This window comes from Pinus tabuliformis, chromosome 6 (assembly GCF_031772625.1).
Source record: "Pinus tabuliformis cultivar Carrire ecotype Pingquan chromosome 6, CPIR1, whole genome shotgun sequence".
Classification (NCBI taxonomy): domain Eukaryota; kingdom Viridiplantae; phylum Streptophyta; class Pinopsida; order Pinales; family Pinaceae; genus Pinus; species Pinus tabuliformis.
In genome coordinates this window covers 586,959,216-586,980,183 of record NC_142292.1, presented here as the reverse complement: position 1 = coordinate 586,980,183, position 20,968 = coordinate 586,959,216, and the positions used below count along the sequence as shown (strand labels likewise).

General features: G+C 39.4%; 2 protein-coding genes across 2 annotated transcripts in view; one reads left to right on the top strand and one right to left on the bottom strand.

The window, feature by feature from the left end:
• The window catches only part of LOC149259914 (suppressor of RPS4-RLD 1-like), a 167,830-nt gene that overhangs the window by 23,202 nt on the left and 123,660 nt on the right, over nucleotides 1-20,968 (bottom strand). Inside the window, exons 8-9 of the mRNA XM_089455684.1 lie at nucleotides 13,406-13,506; nucleotides 13,200-13,307 (exon numbers count right to left, since the gene is read on the bottom strand). Coding sequence (XP_089311810.1) covers nucleotides 13,200-13,307; nucleotides 13,406-13,506 — 209 coding nt within the window. The remainder of the gene's footprint in view (nucleotides 1-13,199; nucleotides 13,308-13,405; nucleotides 13,507-20,968) is intronic.
• LOC149259915 (uncharacterized) lies at nucleotides 9,228-10,616 on the top strand. The gene is made up of 2 exons (XM_089377942.1): nucleotides 9,228-9,990; nucleotides 10,147-10,616. Exons 1-2 carry the CDS (start codon nucleotides 9,612-9,614, stop codon nucleotides 10,401-10,403), a joined length of 636 nt encoding a protein of 211 aa, XP_089234068.1. The 5' UTR covers nucleotides 9,228-9,611; the 3' UTR covers nucleotides 10,404-10,616.

The window sequence follows — 20,968 nt, the reverse complement described above, 5'->3', positions numbered from 1 at the left end:
AAGCACCCAGACCAAAAGATGTGTGGGTGAGTACGCTCAATAATTTTTCCTGCTGCCTTACAATTCGCTGCATTATCTGTGATCACTTGAACCACATTATTCGGACCAACATCTTTAATTGATTTCAATAGGAGATCTGCAATGTTTTGCGCCGATGCAGTGATGAAGGAGGAGTCATGACATGTAATAAATACTGCACCACTAGAAGAAACACCGAGAACATTTATCAAATGTTGGTTTCTAATATTTGTAAAACGTGTCAAAGCTCTTTGAACCTTAGCTTTTTCTCTTTCTAATAACACTGTTCTAGCTTTCTCATAGTTGGGGGCCTTGTATCCTTCTGGGGCTTCATTGATGGCCTTTACCATTTCATGCCAATAGGGAGAGCGAAGCACATTGAATGGTACACCGCAAGCACAAAGAAAACAAACTATCTTTCCATCCACATCATCCCTCCCAGCAACATTAAGGAAATCCCCTATTGTTCTTCTACCTCCAGAGCTTGCAGAAGTACCATGAGGAGATGAGCAACTACCAAATTTAGAGGTTGCACTTGATTCAGAATGAGTTTTTTGTTTCTTGTTTTTTTGTTGTGCAGCCATCTCTATTTGGAGTATTTTCTTCTTTCTTCAATTGAAATGTTTGGGCAAATTTGTACCCCCACAGGACCCTTTTTTTCATCATTGTCCAACACCCCACAAAGATGCCTCCTCAGACGGGTATATGAACCACAATATGGTTTTCCTCCATGACAACCATGAGGGCACACAAATTTGTAAGATCCACCACCCTTTCCCCCATCAAGTTTGGTCACATAGTTCCACAAGGGTGTTGATGTAGCTTTCCCATCTTGTGTTTCAGTGTCCCCTTCAGGTTCATCCCCTTCCTCTTCAAACCCTTCCTCCTCATCATACATTGGGTCACTCATATTGGGACCATCACCACTGTCCTCTTCTGTTTCTTCCCTTCTATTCCTATTCATCTTTGCCATCATTAAAACCAAGAGTGGAATGATACATAGAAGCCAAAAGAACACCATTTTGGAATATGGATATAGGTGGTGGACAACCTGTAAATAAAGGAGCAAGTAGAAACAATGGGAAAGAGTAAGAGAGGGAGGAGAAAAATACAAAAAAATTGTCAAAAAAATAAGGGAGTTTGGGGTTTGAACTTACCTCTTTAGCTCTTGTAGATGAAGTCCTCCAAGCTCTTGCTCCAAGCTCCTCCTCCTCCTAGCTCCTCCTTCTTCAGTCCTCCAAGCTCTCCTCTCTTCTCCTCTCCTTTCCTCTCTTCTCTTCTCCTCTCCTCTCTTCTCTTCTCCAACTCTCATAAACTCAAAGTGAGAAAATGAGGAATGAATGGGGGCTTTATTCTTTTCATTCCTCACCTTAACCTCACTCTAACCTCACCCTAACCCACCCCTTAATGCTAAGTTAACATAACTTAAAAAAAAAAAATTTAAAAAGTGTCTTTTTCCCTTGCGTGCAGCCTGCTTGCCCGAAGCGTACAGAAGCGTGCGTGAAGCATGCGCTTCCTCCTCCAAAGCACCGCGCTTCTGAGGCCCGAAGCACCATACGAAGCGCGCTTCGGAGGCATGGAAGCGGTGCTTCCAAATTCGGAAGCGCCGCTTCCTACGAAGCTTCCTAGGCGCTTCCGTACGGGACGCGCTTCGGGGCTTGGAACCGGGGGGGGGCGCTTCGTGCAACACTGGGCCAGAGTCTTATCCGTACTAGACAGGAATCGTATCAAGCACTTCGCCTTGAGGACGATAGTTATCCCAGTTGACCCGGCTGATAACTAAAGGTACAAAGATGCAATGGCGAGGGCTAAGAGTATCATCCTTGATGGGGTCAAGGATCATATAGTACCACATATCGCTGAAAAGAACACGGCACAAGAGATGTGGGAGGCCCTGACCAAGTTGTATCAGCATACTTCCGTGCAGAGAAAGATGCTACTAGAAAATCAGCGGCGATCATACCAGATGCAGGAGGGAGAACAGATCAACCCATTCCTCAGTAGATTGAAGGAGATCTGGGATCAGCTGACTTCCATAGGGGCAACGTCAAATCAAGAATTAATGGTGAGAACAGCCCTGAACGCGGTCTCAGAAGACTAGGAGGTGTTTGTCAGAGCATACTAGGTAGGGCAACCCTTCCAGTTTGGGAGGAAATGTGGGCTTCTCTTCGCCAAGAAGAGATTAGAAGGCTGACCAAGGCAAGAAGCAGCGGCAAGGGGATTAGAATCAAGGAGGAGGAGGAGGATGTTGCCCTAGCATCCGAGGGAAAGCAAGAGAAACAGAAGAAGAAGGACCTCCCCAAGGTCAAATGCTTCCACTATGGGGAGCTGGGTCATTATGCAACCCAGTGTCCAAGGAAGAAGAGTAAGGGAGAGACCTCCGAGACCAAGGCAACGCCAGCAAGGGCAGAGAAGCAAGTGGAGACAGACGATGATTGTGCCATGAGTGCTCATGTGCCACTTCAGAAGAAGTGGGGAGACATCGAGTTGTAGTTAGGAGGACTACAGGCAATGAGGGGCAAGATCCTTGAGGTACCCAGCCTCTTGGATTAAACCTTGCTACGGGAGCCCCAAAGAGGAGTAGCAATATTGGCGATGTCAGTAGAGACGGATGCGGATGGAGCGAAAGAGGGAGCTACAGTGCAGGATTCCCAGGACGCGCGAGGCTAGCAGGCTACAACAGTGCGAGAGGCACGAGAGTGTTGCACTAGTGCAGGATGGCACAGAGTGGTGTGCAACGGTGCGAGATGCATGGAGTTGTTGCAGTAGCATAGAGGTCAAAGAGGGAGCACTTGTAAGTGACAGAGGGAGCTTCAGCATCAGGAGTGTTTCTATCTTGACAGAGATGTCACGGTTGGGAGATCAGTTACTTACTTCTCAGTAACTGGGTTGTCGTGCAGCAGTTAGCAGTGCTAGTGCTATGGGCAGCACGATGTAGCAAGATGAGAGGGGTTGCAATGCAAATGCAACGATGGCAGTGGCAGGGCCATGGGCAGCAACATGGATGTAGAGGGAGTTACAGTAGGGATGCAATAGCGGTAGTAGCAGGGCCATGGGTAGCATTACAGGATGCAGCAGTGCAGATGATGGACAGCAGGCCTAGCATCAGCACAGGGACCGATGCCAGATGATCAGAGTGATGCTCAGTGAGGACTATTACTAGAGCACAGTCCTCACTAAGAGGGAGTGTTGATTTGAGGTAGCATCGGATGTGCTCTAGCCATGAAAATTGGTGGAGAGGCTAAGGCACATGAGATCTCCAATACCTAGAACGAGTTTGGGCAGATTCTAAGCAGTTTGGGAGATATTAAAATAATTAATATTTTTAATATAGTCCCTAAGTTCAAACTTAGGGAAATTAGAATATTAGTGTGAATTAATATAAAATTGTGTTAAAATGGTCCAAAAGTCTTGGATCCAGCCAGATCTAATCTTAGCCGTTCATTAGGGACTTAATCTCGGTCGTTGATTCGTCAACGAGAAAAGTATAAGAGGCTTGAGGGTCACTTGGAGAACACACCAAGAGATCAAGATTTCGACTTTCTGGCGTTGGGTTTGCTAAGAAAGTTGAGAGAGTGATCAGAGTTGCAGCTGAGGGGCAATGAATATAGAAGCAGAGAGGCAGATATAGCACCGGGAGGATCAGCGCAGTAGACAGAGAGAGGGACGGAGAAGCAGCCAAGGGTTCACGTAGAGCCAGCCAGGGCTCACGCAGAGCCAGCCAGGAGTTGCGTAGCATCTCAAAGGGCTAGCATGGGTGACGCAAAGGACCAGAGGGCTGATGCAGTGCCTCCAGAGGCTGACACAGGCCAAGCCAGAGTGACACTAGGTTAACGCTGGGCCAGAGAGAGGTTGACGCTGGGGTTTTATAGGGCACATTGGAGCTATGAAGCTGTCGGAGTGTTTATTTGGGGTTTTAGCTAGAATATCTGCTTCCGAGTAGAGAGGTACTACTGCCGAGATTTTTCTCTATTGCGTGAGCTAGATTTGGCACCTAAATTGTATTCTGAAACTACTTAATAAATTAAACCCTCAAATAATTGCATCGATTTTCCCACATTGGGTTTTTCCAAGGACATTAGTCCAAAAACAACGGTGTCACTTGTGTGCTTGTTTCTATTTCCTTCAGTTGATGCTCTGTAATGTGTTGAGCATGTACTTGTATTTATTTCCAATATTTACATGGTAAATAACTTGTTAATTAACAGAACAAGTAGGTAGGAATAAATCAGTAAAGTGCATGAAGGGTTTCTAACGTGTCAGACTTAGAAATTCCAACAATCTGCGACACAATGTAATCTAGTAAACTAAGTGATTTGTAAGAAAATAACTTAGACAACTAGCTTAAATTATTCTCAAATCACTTTTACATAAAACTCGATTAGAACGCTAAGATTCACCTAAGACTTTGATTAAGAATTCCATACTAGCTTTGGGGTGAGGTTGGAGTAAAAAACTTTGTCGACCATCCGTGTTTAGAAACACAAATGAATCAGTGCGACGAAAAACCTCCTAGGATGAAACTTTCGCCAAAATAATAGGCTTACCTAGGTTGTTACATACATTCACTGTCTTACTAGCATCACTTGCATTACATAATTTGCAGAATGGGTTTACAATGACACGTAAACTGCTGATAGATGATCCAATCCTGTTGGAAAAATTAGTACTTTCGCTTCGTTGGAACTTTGACAAAAACTGTGCAACACGGTCAACTTCGGTCAATAGTCAATTTCAGTCAAACTTCCCGGTTGCATGGAGGAGGAGCTATGCGTGCGACTAAAGGCTTCCAGTTGCTCCCTTAAGCCTGCAAGCCAGCGACTGTGGTCTAATTTCTCCTATGACAAGCCAACGACTATAACCCAAAAACCCTAAAATAGATGCCAGCCTCGGAACCTGTAATTTCAGACCTTTGCAAACCTCTTTTGTCGTCCCAACCTCAAACCTGTCAAACCAATCAATGAAGAAGAGAAGAAGAATATGCTTGGAGATGTCGAAATGAGCTTGAGGTCACTTGTATTTATAGGCTTCCATGGTGCCAATTTGCTTGAGGGCCGACCTATCCAAATGTGCATATGTGGGCTTTTCTTCATAAGTACACTTTCCCTTATCCAAATTTGATGATCTTTAGGTCGATTTTGGTCCTCTCGAAAAGAGGAATTTAGTGCAATCATTATATCCATCAAACACGCTGTCCAAAGTGGAATTTGACAAGTTGTAGATGAGTACAAGTATTTAGGAATTGATTTTCACGATAGGCTTCGCTGGGAGACTTGTAGATCAAAGAGAATCCAAGGAGGGTGGAAAGTTTCTTACCTTCTTCAAAACAGGTGTAGACAGGCAGAACTATTGGATAGGAAGACTAAGAAAACCCTCTTTGGTATATTAGTGGTGCCAGTTATCATCTACGGTTGCGAAATATGGGGGAGCAACATGTCAAGCCACAACTGGCGACAAATAGAAAGAATTCAAAAGCACCTAATCACAAGTAACCTCAAAATCAAATCAACGGTCCCATATGATATCCTTTTAGCTGAGGCTAGTATGTTTCCAATTGAGACGTCAACAATCATTCATTTGCTAAGTTCCCTGAAGAAGATTGAAAATATGGTTAGGCATCGGTGTCCCAAATTGGTTGTTGAAGTAGAGCTAAATCGCCGGAAAAAGGCATGGATGAAACAAAACAGAAAGTGGTTAGGCAAATGGGGCATAAATCTGCATGATTTCCCTTGCGCTAAGGAGGAGATAAAAAGGTGGGTGTTGGAAAAATTTAGGATTGCCATGTGGACAAAGCAGGTAGGAAAAAAGAAAGCATATTATATCAAAGAATTTAACCCAACGTGGAAACATTATGTAAAAGATTATTTGAGTTCCTCAATCAAGGAGGCAGCTAAAATTTTAATTGCTCAGCTGAGGACTAGCTCCCATCATCTAAAGATGTGAAACTAGTAGATGGGTGGTCCCTAAAGAAGATTGGGAAGAACGAACTTGCATATTTTGCAACAGAGGGCTGGTAGAAACAGAATGGCATTTTATCAAAGTATATGCAGCCTAAAGGTGATCTGTCGTCAGTTTGATAGCAGCCTAAAGGTGAACAGTCTCCATGAGCTTTTTGAGGAGACCAGGCTTCACAAAACAGCGAATTTCTTACTCAAGATCCATAACAGTAGAATCAGCCTAGAAAAAAAATCTGAATATGGATAAAGCAATAGTGTGTGGTCCCTTAGACCGCAAAGTCTCGTGGACGTCATTAAAAGCCATTTCATTTCTCTTATTAAGGATCATACCTTCTCATCTGAAATCTGAGGATGCTCTAGAGGCAGTGAGCAGTGAAACAGGAATCGGTAAAAAATCGGCAAAATCGCGAGTTTTAATCGACGCGGCGGCTAAACGATCCGATTCAAAACGTTCCGAGTCAACTCGCGTTGACCGATTTTGAATCGTGGTCAACGCGAGTTTGACTCGCGATTCTGAAAAAAATCGCCGGTTCTGCGTTTTTTTGGCGAGTCCCGCCAGTTTTATTTTTTCTCGGGTTTCGGAATGGCGGGTAAATCGGATTTCGGGTTTCACAGTTCGCTATCGGGCCGAGGTATTTCGGGCTTCACAGTTCGCTATCGACGCCTTGTATTTCAGGTTTGCTATCGACTGAGATTCAGTCTTCGACGCCGCCGGAGATTACACAGTTCACTATCGAGTATCGACGCAGAGATTCGACCGATCGCTGAACGGTGAACCTGCGTGAGCCCGAACCTGCGTGGTTGATGAACGGTGAACCTACGTGAACCTGTGAGTGATTTCAATCTATAGAGGACCTGCTTTTTACATCGCATGTATGTGATAAGTTACACAGGATATATATTTCGTGATTGATATTCTTTAGTCGAGGAGGAAAGTACTGTATTCATCGTTAATTTTATTATTATGGTTAAATTCACCAGAAACAGTAACCATTTGTGACTGTGCAGTAGCACTTGGGTGCACGCATCTACAATGGGTGTGGACCTGAGTTCATCTTTTGCACACCCTCACCAAGGTGTTGGAGGAAACACCCGTGAATTATTGCGCATGATATTCCCCTCTATATCCGTGGATTCTGGATAGAATAGGAGCTGTTGACCCCTGTAACAGATGCCCCCCGAGACTTTTTGGGGACCCACTTTAGATTGCATGCAACTGGTTCAAACTTAAAAATGAGTTCAGGAAACAAGAATTTGGGTAGACAGTGCTTGAACAAGTTCCTGCCCGATGAAGATATCTGAAATAAAAAGAATACAATATCAAACACCATGCGTTCAAATCTGTAGCGTTATAGCCATCTAATTCTACACGTACTTGATCTCATACAGGAATAAAGCACACCTAAAAGTGGTAGTTTTGTATGCATCTTTCCTCCCGGAAAACTAAAGCTATCAGCCATATAAAAAAAATATTTGACAATAAAAAAAGCACTCGGAAAATTAGCTTGTTCTTATACAGATGTATAACTCGACGTCTCCTCTGCTCCTGTGTAGAATAAAACACTAACCCAATACAGTAGCTTTGCATGATTCTTCTGTTCAATCATTGCATGAATGCATTCTAGTTTTGGTTTACAGTGTACACAAAGGAACCGGAAGTTGAATACTGCAAGCCATCTCATGCTGGATTGCCATTTCTTTTTCAGCATTGACCATTCTAACCATAACACAGTCAAGAGTCTGGAGTCTGTTATGTGGGTACTATTTACTTTTAATAAAGGCTGAGACATAGTTCCTGCTGTATTTCAGATTTCTTACTGCAGAGCTGCCATACAGGTCTAGCTGAGGCCAAACTTTCATGGAACACACATATACAGTGGAAGCCTGAAGGAGATATTCCAATTTCCTACAGATTGGAGTACAGTACTAGCCCTGTCATCTTGTGTTATGATTTGTTGAAAGAGATATTCCAACTTTACAGACTGGCTAGGCTATTTTAAATTTTTGGATGATTTTTAAATTTGATTTTTTCTTGTCTTTCACAGGACTCATCTTAAGTTCTTAACAGAAGCCACAAATTAAACACAAGTTCAAAGCAACAACAATGCCGAGAGGACTCATCTTAAGTTCTTAACAGAAGCCACAAATTAAACACAAGTTCAAAGCAACAACAATGCCGAGAGAGAAGGACTTTGCTTGGGCTTATTGTGACAGGATTCCCGGAGACCCCAGGCTCCTTTGTAAATTTTGCAAAACAAAATGCAGTGGAGGCATTTATAGATTCAAGTTCCACCTTGCAAAAATACCTGGCCATGATATAGGTATTTGCACCAAGGTTGACGAGAATGTCCAACACCAAGCAGCCTTGGCCCTTGAAATGTTAGAGCAGCATAATGCCAAGAAAGCAAAGCAAACTGCTGAAATAGGAAATGTTGGAGTTGATACTTTTTCTGTCACTAGCCCCATGTCACCTCAATCTGTTGAATCCTCAATGCCGTTCCCAAGTTTTCCACACATGCCTCAAAGCCATGCCAGTGCTTCAACTCCTTCCTTGAACACTGGAGGTGGAAACATAAACGCCTTTTTTGCTCCCCGCACAAAACCCGGTTCCCAACCTACCTTGGATGGCACTGGTTGGAAAAAAAATATCCATATTCAGGCAAGGAAGGCCATTGCTAACTTTTGGTTCTATTCTGACATACCTTTCCACTGTGCCAGAAGTCCTTATTGGCAAGCTATGATTGATGCAATTGCTAATGCAGGTCCAGGGTTCAAAGCCCCTACATCAGAGAGCCTTAGGACAGATATGTTGTTAGAGAGTGTTGAAGATGTCATGCTTCTGCTAGCTGAGTTTCGTTCATCATGGGTAGAAACAGGGTGCACCATCATGAGTGATGGATGGACAGATCAGAGGAATAGAACTTTAATAAATTTCCTTGTATCTTGTCCCGCAGGCACAATGTTTCTCAAGTCAGTGGATGCTTCAGATAAGGTTAAGAGTGCCCAACTTATCTGTGAAATGATGGAGGAAGTTGTTCAAGAAGTGGGAGAAGAAAATGTTGTACAAATTGTCACCGATAATGCAGCGAATTATATGGCTGCTGGTAGACTTTTTGAGATGAGGCACCCCACTATTTTTTGGACCTCTTGTGCTGCCCATTCCATAGATTTAATGCTTGAGGACATTGGTAAGCTTCATTGGATAGATGAGGTTGTGGAGAAGGCAAAATCCATAACCAAATACCTATACAACCACACTATTGTCCTAAACACTATGAGAATATACACTGAAGGTAAAGAAATTGTTCGACCTGCAGTGACTAGATTTGCAACAAATTTCATATCTTTGCAATCTGTGGTTGAGCAAAAGATAAATCTGAAGAGGATGTTCTTGGGACCTGAGTGGATGGGATCTAAACATTCCAAGACCCCTGAAGGCATCGAAATTGCTGCACTTGTGTTTAATGATGGCTTCTGGAAAGATGCTGAAGAGATTATTGCTGTGACGGAGTCCCTTGTTAGAGTTCTCAGGTACTTTTAGTCTTTTAACTTTTTCATTTTTTAAATTTCATTTCAAGCTTCTTTTTATTTACAATGTTTCATATTTCTTTAAATTTGAATGCTTGAACTTTCAGGATGGTTGACGGTGACAAACCCGCTATGGGTTACATTTATGAGGCGATGGATCTCGCAAAGGAGGCCATCAAAAGAAGATATGGGGATGATGAGACAAAGTATATGCCTCTTTGGGACATTATAGATGCACGTTGGGATAGGCAATTGCATTCCCCCTTACATGCTGCTGGGTACTTCTTAAACCCACAATATTTTTATGATAAGAGCAAATTTAATGAGGATGGGGAGGTTGGCAGAGGACTTATGACATGCTTGGAAAGGTGCTTCCCTGATCCAGAACAACAAAGTCGTGTCTTTTCCCAACTACAAGATTATAGGACACCATCTAAATTGTTTGCCTATACCAGTGCTATAAGACAAAGGTCAAAGATGTTGCCAGGTACCCAGCTTGAAGGCTTCATCAATTCATTAAATTTGTTTAAACTTTATTTTGTATGTTAAATGTTTTATTAAATTTTATTTTCTTTTTAAGTTTTTACTATTTACTAATTTGGTACTTCTAGTCTTCTACTCACAAACCCTTACCACTTGCTAGGTCTTTGGTGGCAAAACTTTGGTAGTGATACGCCAGATTTGAAGAGATTTGCCATTCGAATCTTAAACCAAGCATGCAGTGCTTCAGGTTGTGAACGCAACTGGAGCATGTTTGAGAAAATACATTCTAAGAAGCGCAACCGATTGACACAAAAACGCTTGAATGACCTTGTATTTGTCCATTACAATCTACGACTTCGCAACAAACAAATACAAGGTGAGATTCGAGAGCTTGAATTTGAAGGTTTCATAATCTAGTTCGTACTTTAAAAGTTTAAAGTTCAAACTTCAAAGTGAAATTTTAATTCACATTTCAATGTCTCATGATAATGACAGGTATTGATCATTCACCAATTGACCTTGAAGAGTTAGATTTGCAAGCTACAAATGCGGCAGAATGGGTTCAATTAGATGAGCCTCCTCTTTTCAGCCTTCATGACTTGGAGAACTTTGAGAGTCAAGCAAGCGAAGGAGCGGGAGGAATTGCTTCTAGTTCTCACTCTTGAGAGTCTTAGACTCTTAGTTGCTGATTTTTTTCTGATTAGTATGCAGTTTTTTACTTTTTTGTAAACTTTTAGAAGCATATGCTTCTAAGGACTCAAGACTCGGTGCTTTGGATCATGTGTGGACTCATAACATATATGAGATACTTATTTATTCATGATATTTTGGACATCTATTGATATTATGCATTGTTTGGACATACCTTTACCCAATATTAATGAAAAATGGTTTTTTTAATTCAATATATGTGTATATTTTTATTTAATGAATTTGCCGATTTTTTCCCGATTTTTTCCCGATCTGATTAAAACTCTTCGCTCTTTTGCCTCGCCGATTTATTGCCGATTCCGAGTCTGGTAACATTGGCAGTGAGGGTACAGTTTATGCTAACAAAGGATACAACCAAAGTTCGTTCCCATCTAAAGGCACAGCAAAGAGAAACAAAGTCACCAGACCAGTCTGAGGCTCAGTAACCAAACCAGTCTTAGGCTCAATTTGAGGACAGCTAAGGCACAGTAATGAAGAGTGAAGTCTGAGGCTCATTTTGATGACAGCTAAAGGCACAACAAGGAGCAGCAAAGTAACCAAACCAGTCTGAGGCTCATTTTGAGGACAGAGACTTAGTGATAGGCCCTTGTAGGGCTGCAGCCCTCCTCAAGAAGATAATTTAGATCTTTCTGCAACAAAAAAAGAATTAGGGCCTAAGTTGCAGGAAACATTGGAGAAGGGTTTGTTTTCGGTCGAAAACGAGGAAACTCATACCGTACGGCCTGCAAAACGCGTTTCCGGCTGTACTGGCCCGTTTCTCGATGAGAAAACGTGGCCAATATGGGCGGAATAGAGTTTCCAGGCCGTACGACGGAGTTTCCTCTTCTAACTTGACTTTTTCTTGTATTTTTTTTTCGCTTCTAATTTTTATTGGGCAATCAAAATATCTTCTGGATGCTTCTAGATGCCTCTCAAGTTATAAAAAAAGAGGATTTTTTTGAGTGGGACAGCCTAATGTTCAAGCCTATGGCCCTAGTGTTGATATGCAGTTCATGGTAATGTTAAATTCTTAAAGTAAAAGTGACATTCTCTTTTAACATTACCATGAAATGACTCAGGATGTTTGAGAGTGGTTTCACCTTCATTGGATTTCATATGGAGAAAGTCGAATTTTAGATCTCACTCAAAATCCAACAGACTTATCTATTTTTCAGGATTTCAGGATTGGGGGGATTGCAATGTTTCCATTGAATTTTGTCATGTACTAGGGTATGGAACTTGTATTTAATCAAGAGAACCAAGCCCTCTATGCAGGGGAGACTCCCAATAATCAAGAGCACGTAGAATACTAGGGTATGGAACTTGTATTTAATCAAGAGCACTAATGTCATTCGACTATGTAGGAGGAGACTCCCAATCAAGCACGAAACAAGAAATTAGAAATTTCTCGTGACTAATTTTGGATATTGCTATTTTCATTATGTGATCATTCATGAGTAAATGTGATGTAAATTTAGAGACCTATAGTTTATGCATTGACAATTGACAATTTAATCATAATGTAATAAATTAGAATGTATCATATATGCTTTATGACTGCACATATTTCTTAAATGTCCTTATATATATATATATATATTGTCACATTTCATACCCGTGCCCGTTTCGGAAACTTGTACCTGTTTCCCCGTTTTGTCAAACTTAGATTAGGGCCCAGGCTGACTATCGTCAGCGCTACTCCTAGACTTGTGTGGCAGCGAATTTTGTATAGAGGCATATTGCGGACTGTTGATGGTAGCAAGAGGCTTGGATCCCTGTGGGCGTGAGTTCAGCAGACACCCAGCCAGTCAGGGCATCATTAGCATAGTGGAGATTTTTGTAGACTGAAATCCATTGGTTACATAGAACAATTATTTTGTAAGTTAATTGAAGTTATTTCTGGACCAGCACTCTTGATTTGGTTCCAGTACTACTGAATATCACTATTATAGTTGGGAATTGTTCTGGTTGTTTGGGATTGGTGTTCATTGGATAGTTAGCCCTAATCTATAGTAGTCTACGGAAGAACTTATGACTGTTCAACATGTTTTATATCATTAAGGATACCTACTGTTATATTGGTAAATAAATGTGTACTTCTGTCATGATTTACAAATCCCTTCAGATGGTGTTGAAACTTGAAACCATAGACAAATAGAACCCTAAAGGCAAAAATCCCCTAGGAACATTACAACCACAAAATATTAAAGTGCTCATAATCATTTGAAACCTGAAAGCCATATCTGCTGCTAGAAAAGCAATCCCCAAGTACCTCTATTTTCAGCACTAGCAGTAATTCTAATTTTGCACAAATCAAAATCACTTGAAATTTCAAGGTTTTCCTCTCCATAACCATACCATCCCATCGATGTATAGATTTTTTTTTATTTGGACCTATTTTTCAGGTTCTTCAATCACCACCAGAGTTCGCACACATGCTAATTTAAATCTGAAAGTAGCAAGCCCGTCTGAGATAGAACTTGACATCAAATAAACAATGTGACAAAACAATCAGGATGTTACCTGGGCCATATGACACCATCCCTCTTTGAAATTTGGATCAAGCTGCAATGCTTTTTCATGTGCCTCAAAAGCTCTCTTGTATTCCCCAACAGATACTAGTGCTAATCCCTTTCAGTGTGCATATGAATTCAAAGAATATAGATGAGTCATCTGCTAAATGGAAATTTTAAACAGGATTTACTAGATCAACAAGTATTGAAGTCTACCATGTAACTGTACGCAGACTTATTATCCTTATCCAACCGTACACATGTATCCAGGTCTGCCACAGCATCTATATAATCCTTGGATTTGAAAAATACCATACCTGCATTAACATATACAATAAATATCATACCCGCCACAGTGCGTTTCTGTTAAGATTTTCTTAAATCAAATATTCTGAACTATTCTGAGCCTGGAGGCAAGCCTGTGGCAGTTAATGAGCTTCTCCAGGAAAGCTTGATCAGTAGTCTACAAAAGAGTACTGAAAGGAAACTTCTTACAATCCCACATTTTAGGAGACAAGAATATTCAACTCTATATCCATATACTACCCTACTTTGGAAGACCATTCCTGCCCCATATGGTAAGGAAATAACAGTAGCATTTCTGCACACTTTTAGATTGGCATCACTGTGATGAAAAGAAAAATTTGGTTACTAAAACTTTGAATCACAAACATGGTATATAGCATGTGTCCTGATCAATATATAGGAACAATTGAAGCACCCTGACTCAGATCATCCTTCAACGTACATAAAAAATTATTTAAACGAATTATTCTTTTAATGTTTTCAAAAATCGCAAAGATTGTCGCCACTATTGCAAATAGAACCTGTTCAAAAAACCATTAATTTTCAAACAGACAAACTCATAATATTACAGCAAAGTTCAAGTTGCATAAAATCATTCAGAAATAAAAAAATTGAATGTATTGAATGGTCAAGAACTGAAAACGAGCAAAATAAGGAACAAAGGGGACTTGATGGAAGGAAATACAAAAACATTCTCCAAAAGATCAATTAGTCAGGTATAACCCATTGGGTGCACACAATGGGGAGTCAATTTCTTGATTAAGGGAGGTACCTACCTAGGAGGAGCAGTATTGGGCATTTGTAGGAGGGCAATTAGCCCCAGGAGTCTAGGACCATGTGATATATACCTTGGAAGCTGGACACTTGACTTTTGGGCTGGAAAGCATACTTCATGGAGGTTGGAGATGGACCCGAACAGACATATTTTCAGGAGATGAATGGGAGCTTTGTGACCACATTCACACACATGAGTGGTATTGGGCACATGAGAGTGGCATACAGTTAGAGGAGGCACACATTGTATGAGGACGCTTGGATAGTAAACCACTGTGGAGGAAGAAATGGACGACCAGCTTGTTGGAGAGCACAATATCTTGGAGGAGAGGCATTGAGTCCATGGAGGATCATGCTTGGATGGAATTTCACTTTGGGGAATGGATAAACCTATAGTTTGACACATGTACATCATTGTATAATAGAGCATACCAACTAGGGTATCCTTCTTGGTTACTTGTATGGACTCATGTCCCATTATGTTAACCTTTGTCACCTACTCTATATATAAAGGGAGAAGAAAACCCTTGCATCCATTATCATCATTGTACTTAGGGTTCACGAGGAAACCCTAGGAGAGAGTAGCCTTGTAAGTTGTAAGGATAAAGACGCTATGGTTTATGAGGAAACAATAGGAAAAGACATGGAAAGAAAGTGTTCATGGATATATTACTTGTGTGATGCTAGAGCTTGTGCTATTCATGTAAGCCCTAAAAAATAGCACAGCATTTAAGACGATGGTGGTTATTATGGCTCTTGTTGTAGCACTAGGGTTTCTAGCCTATCAGAAGACATGGAGCATATAACTAATGCCTTCCAAGATTTTTGAGTCTTATTCTTGTGGCATCTAAGACAAGGACAAAATCATGAAGAGATAATCTTGATGACTCTCAAGCATAGTGATGCCTTGCTTGGAGGAAGAATCACTCATGGTATCCTTGATGTTCCATGGAGGTCATGGTGCTTGTGTTGATACAAGAGAGGAAGACCTAGGTTTTGAGAACTCGAATCCTAGATCTTGAGGACTCAAACCCTAGGATGGACATGTAGATTTAGAGGCTGCTGCTAGAGTTGTCTTACCATGTACTTGTGTGATGCAACATGATAAGGTTTTCAAACCCCAAGGAAGACAACAATGGCACCATGGAGAGCTTATGTGATAAAAGCTTCTCGAACTAAAGAGGACTTGTCGATGTTGATTCCTACAGATCTTTGGTGACTACTAGGGTTTTCATGGTTTTCCCATGATAGGGTTTGGCAAGCTGGAGATTGTACTAGTTTTTTGATAAAAGTGTGGTGAGTGCATGTACTTCAATTCCTTTACATATATATGAAATTTTCAGCTATCAAAAATTGTGCAATTGCAGATTTTATTTTCAACTGGCATTGTCTTCTTGGTTGGGTAATTCCAGCACTTGTTCATGCTGATTTGACATAGCATAGTGCTGAAATTGTTAGTGATTTAACATATAATTTGAACTTGGAGATAACAGAGAAGATTTTCTGCTGTAAAATCTTAGTAACAAAATGATTTTCAAATCTGGTAGATGCTTGGAAAAGTGTGTGCTAAGGGATGAATCTTGTTGGCATTTGTTTGGTATCTCTTCTCTTGAAGTAAAATGAAATATTGACCATTTTGCTGCTGTAAATTAAATATTTCATATCAGTCTTAACACTAAAAATTAATAGGGATTAGATGCAGGAAACCTCAAGTTAATGATGTGAAATTTCAGACTTGCACTGATTGCACAGTTTTTGAAATTTCAACAGTGTTATAGAAAGAAAGAAGCTTGACATAGTCTAATCCAGTCTAGGATTGTATCACCCAAACATGTATACAAAGAATGAATTCACACTTGTGGTTTACCTCCTCTGACTTCCAGAAAGGTATGGAAAGAGGCATGAATTGGATCGATAGGACTAGTTTTACCAAAGAACAATTCATAAGGTTTCACACCTACTATGAAAGCTTAGTTTCATTGGAACCTCCATTTTTAAACATGTATGCACTAAAATATATAAATAAATAAAAATATACATGTTTGTGTGTACAAAAATGTTAATGGAACCACTTCACCCCACTACACTCTAGACATCTATTAACATCACATAGAACCATGTTCTCAAATCAAAATATCTTTGCATTTGACGAAAAGGGAGTTACGAGTCCAATTGTTGGCATAAACAACCGTTGTAGACCACTAGACCAATCAGAGAATATGAGCCCTTACAGTTACTTTAGGAGGAAGCAAACACCACATGCCAAGGACCCATTATATATTGAAAGTCCTCCACTAATAAATTCCATGTTGCGTCAATATTCTCCATAGAATTAGAACTTAATCACGAGGCCAACTGGTAACACACACAAGAAGCATCAATGGTGGAACAACTCAATAGCCTAAACAACCTCCTTCCTTCAAAAATTTCGGAGGAGTTCAATGGTGATAAAGAAGGAAAAGCTACTGCCTGAGAACTTGAAAACAATATCAAAACATCACAATTTTGGTGTAGGGGAATATACCAAGGGTACCTCCTATTATTTCTAGGAAATAATCTAGAAATACATAGACATGAAAAAAGGCATTTATCTACTCATCTTCATATTCAACAATATTTTCAGTAAAAAATGTGCCTCTAGCACATTTCCTGACCCAACTCAAGACAACTCATGATCTCCATTACCCCCTTTCCACCTTCTACTTCACGTCAGCCTTCCCACTTCATCTTCCTCCTATTTGTCATATTTTACTCTTCTACTTACTCTCACCCTCGCTCTTAGACAATCCTCTAATTTTGAATTGCCAATCCTCCTCATGCATCCTATTTCTAAGCGACTCACTTACACCTTCTATAACCATCAAAAGCAACAATTTACTTTCCATCACTTTGTCACCCATGCCCACCACTTCAACATCTTTATGTGTCACCTTCCCCACCCCGTCACCTACTCATATGCACATGGCAGCAAACAAAGACCCCATTGCCCAATGGACACGACACTTGCAATTTTTGAAGATCAGAAGTCCAGCCGGGCATCCTGCCCCTTTTCTCTCTATAACAAACAAAGTTCGCATACGCTCTGATACCAATGTAACGAACAAAGTTCATATACGCATCGAACTACTTCAAAAGATCTGAAATATATAAATATCCATGATATGACAATAATATTATATAAACACATTTGAATACAAGTGAGATGATTACAAATGAGGTTGAGGGGATGCTTATATACCCTAGGCAGGTAAATTTTCACGTATGGTCATGTCCTTAGAGACATGCCTCTTCATTATTAACTACTTGTTAATTAATCATTAATCATTATTTACATTATTTTATTATTATTCTTATATTTATTTATATATATATATATATATTATGCATAACATTGTCTTCCTCTTCAAAAAGTGTTGTCATCAAAGCTTATTGATGAGAAGGCTTGATCTCTTTTTCTGTTTCGAATGTCTTCTCGTCTCGAAACTGTCATCTTTGTTGATACAAAACGATATGATCCTCTAAGTGATAAACAAAATTGTCGAACTGAGAGGGATTTGACCATCCTAAAACAATCTTCTATGGAATCTTTTGATCACTTGAAATTTGTAACGAACTGTAATCATCGGACTGAATTGTGCAAACTTCAGCATTCTTTGGTACATAAGTTCGTTGTTTATGTTCTAAGTGATACAGATTCGTAGATTGATTAAGATGTCTATTCTTGTGATTCGGATGTAGATAAGGAGTTATTTTGGTTTGTCTTTCCTTTACCATGTGTATGGCAATATTATGATTTACTTCAGGTGACGATGTTATTGAGTTGATTACAAAACCTTCACTTGTAATGTTCACCATCTGAAGTTTGAACTGCAACATCTGAGTGTCTTTTCTTCAACTAGCTTGTCTACTTCTTGAGTTGTAATATTCACTAGATCAGCATTTATTCCTTTCTCTTCAACTTGGACTGAAGACTTCAACACTTCTTTCGTGATAAATTATTCTATTTTGGTGTACAATGATTTCTTATCATTTTTAAGTTTCTTAATTTGAGTGAGTAGACTCTGATTATTATTTTTGAGATGTATGACTTCCTCATCTTCCGATTCAACCTTGTTTTGGCACTCAAGCTTCTCATCTCTTAAACACTTGATTTGTTTAATAATTCTTCATTAAGGTCCTTTAAGCATAAATTTTCTGCTTCTTTCTCTGATAGACTTTCGTTGAGCTTCTTGTTAGAGCTTTCATTTTCTTGTTCTAACTTGTGCTTCTTAGTTTTACACTTTTTGACTTGTGTAAGTAGTTTATGAATATGATCTTTTAAACGAGAATTTTCTTTATTTTTATTGGATATGACCTCCTCAAATATTTTTGTTTTTCTAATATTGTGTTTTGATTCATTTGGGGCATCAATTTCATAACATCTTTAAAGTCTTCTCATATGGGCATTATTGATTCTGACTTCATTGTCATGTCTCGGAATGTGATCGTATTTCCCTTATGACAAAACACCAAAACAAATTCCTCTATGTTTAACATGAACGTACCCAATTCTTTAAACCAAGGTCGACCAAGAACTATGTCAACCTCTCTGTCATATACAGTTACAAGTTACAACACAAAATTGAGATATATACTCATAATGATCTACTGTCATTTCTAAATCATTCATTTCATATTTTTTTCCAAAAATATCTATTGTTTCACCTACATTGGCATCTGAAATTAGTAGTTGATTCGCCAGATTAATATTTATGTAATTTTCGTCGGCGTTTGTATTGATAACAATATTAACTTTTTTCCCTTGGATGTTCCCTTTTAATGCAATTAAATTGTAATCTGGGATCGAAAACCTTTATAGGAAAATTTTCCTTCCTTTTTTCTGGATTAAAGTCCATTCCTTTTTCTTCAATAATTTGACTCCATATTGCCTTTTTCGAGATAATATTATGGTTTTGAAGGTAACCATTTCCCAACCTCTATAATAAAATATTATTATTTTTTTATAAACCTTCAAAAATTTTAATTTCTTTTTCTCTCTTTTTTTAAATACTTTTTCCTTCTGGTGATATAATAATATCTTTCTTTTTTTTTTCTTTTTTTTATTATAAAAGTAATAATACCTTTCTTTTGTAACTTTGTACTTTGGAACTTAGGGAACTTTTAAAAAGTATCCCTTTTATAACTTTTCACCCCCTTTTTTTTCTTTTCTTTGAAGTATACTTTTTAATATACCTTTTTCCTTTGAGAGTTATAATGCTCTAAATCGAAGAGACCAGACCTTTAATATCTTTTTAAAATATAATACTTCTCTCAAAATTTAAAAGACGTGATGGCAATCAAATTGAGATGTGACCTTATGTTTATTCACAATCAAGATTAATTAGAGTACGAACTATAAGCAGTTTCAATTATCGAATGAATCGACTTCAAGTATGAGATGCGTTGTTAGATGATTGTGGTGGTAGGAATATAGCCAAAATATGGTAACCTTCCGAGCAGTGGTATGGCGTAGATAGTTCGGCAAGCGAAATTGATTGCAGAGCTATGGCAATCTGAACTATTAAATGGCAGTGTCTGCAATTTCGTTGGTCGTTGAATTTTCGCGTTTCAAAGAATTGGCCACCTTGGGCTGCAATGGAACAGTGCAAATAACAGTGAGGATGGTCGTGTGGATGGTAATGACTTGCAAGAACGATGTCTGTAGGTGTTTTCTTTTACTTTTTTCTTTGCATCTTTGGTTGTTTTCACCTTTGCCAATAGTTTTTGACTATGGTCTTTTAGACGCAAAAGTTCTCCATTATTTTGCATTGATGCTTTGTAATACTGAAGGTGTGTCCATAAAGTACATAATCGTTGGTGAAGGTACATGCCTAAGGTATATAAGCAGGCCCTCACCCTCATTATAATCAACTCATATCAATTCTTATACAATATTTAATATACAATTACTTGTCCTACTATGAATGTTTACGTCTTCCATGTGTTTTGAAGATTACTCTGCGGCGTATACGAACTTTGTTCGTTAAATTTAGCCTCCACAATTATGCCAAAAACCTTGCAAAGTGTGTTATCCATAATAATTTGCACAAAAGAATCAACACCTACATTTTATAAAACTTTAATGAACAACTCACCCATATATCATGCATCCTTGTATTTTCCAAGAACACCTACCGCTTTCAAGAAGACCAGTCCATTGAGGGAAGAGACCATGAAATTGATGAGCGGATGGCATGCTATAATCGCCCAACCACCAAAAACAATACTAACACTAAATGAGGGCCATAATGATTTTATAGGCTCTAGGATTTTATCCACCTACTTCTTTGCGTTAACCAACAATGTGATTCTAACCTTATCTACACTAGGAGGCACATACCTAGCGGGACTTCATTCAACTAAAGCTCAACACATCTCAATAAACAAAGAGTTTGCAACATTAAATGCAATTAAGTTATAGGGAAAAAAACCCCAATAGTAAGTACTAAGGTCAACCTCTTCTTACCTCTCTTGTTGAAATATCTTGTTTACTGAACCACCACTTGGAGTTGACCTATTTCTTGCTAGATAAATTGTAGTCCCACTCCCAGATCCGCTAGATGACTTCCTCAAGAATGGAAGAGGATCTGTATTTTTGTTTTTACTACTTGTTGTTGCCACCTTCTCCAAGACAATATTGTCCTCGTTTTCAATTTCTTT

What these genes read in the sequence shown, in the direction of transcription:
- LOC149259915 (XM_089377942.1), top strand. Translation starts at nt 9,612, where the DNA reads ATGGTTGACGGTGACAAACCCGCTATGGGTTACATTTATGAGGCGATG. An exon ending in AAGGTCAAAGATGTTGCCAG is followed by an intron (nt 9,991 to 10,146) that starts GTACCCAGCTTG and finishes ACCACTTGCTAG; the next exon opens with GTCTTTGGTGGCAAAACTTT.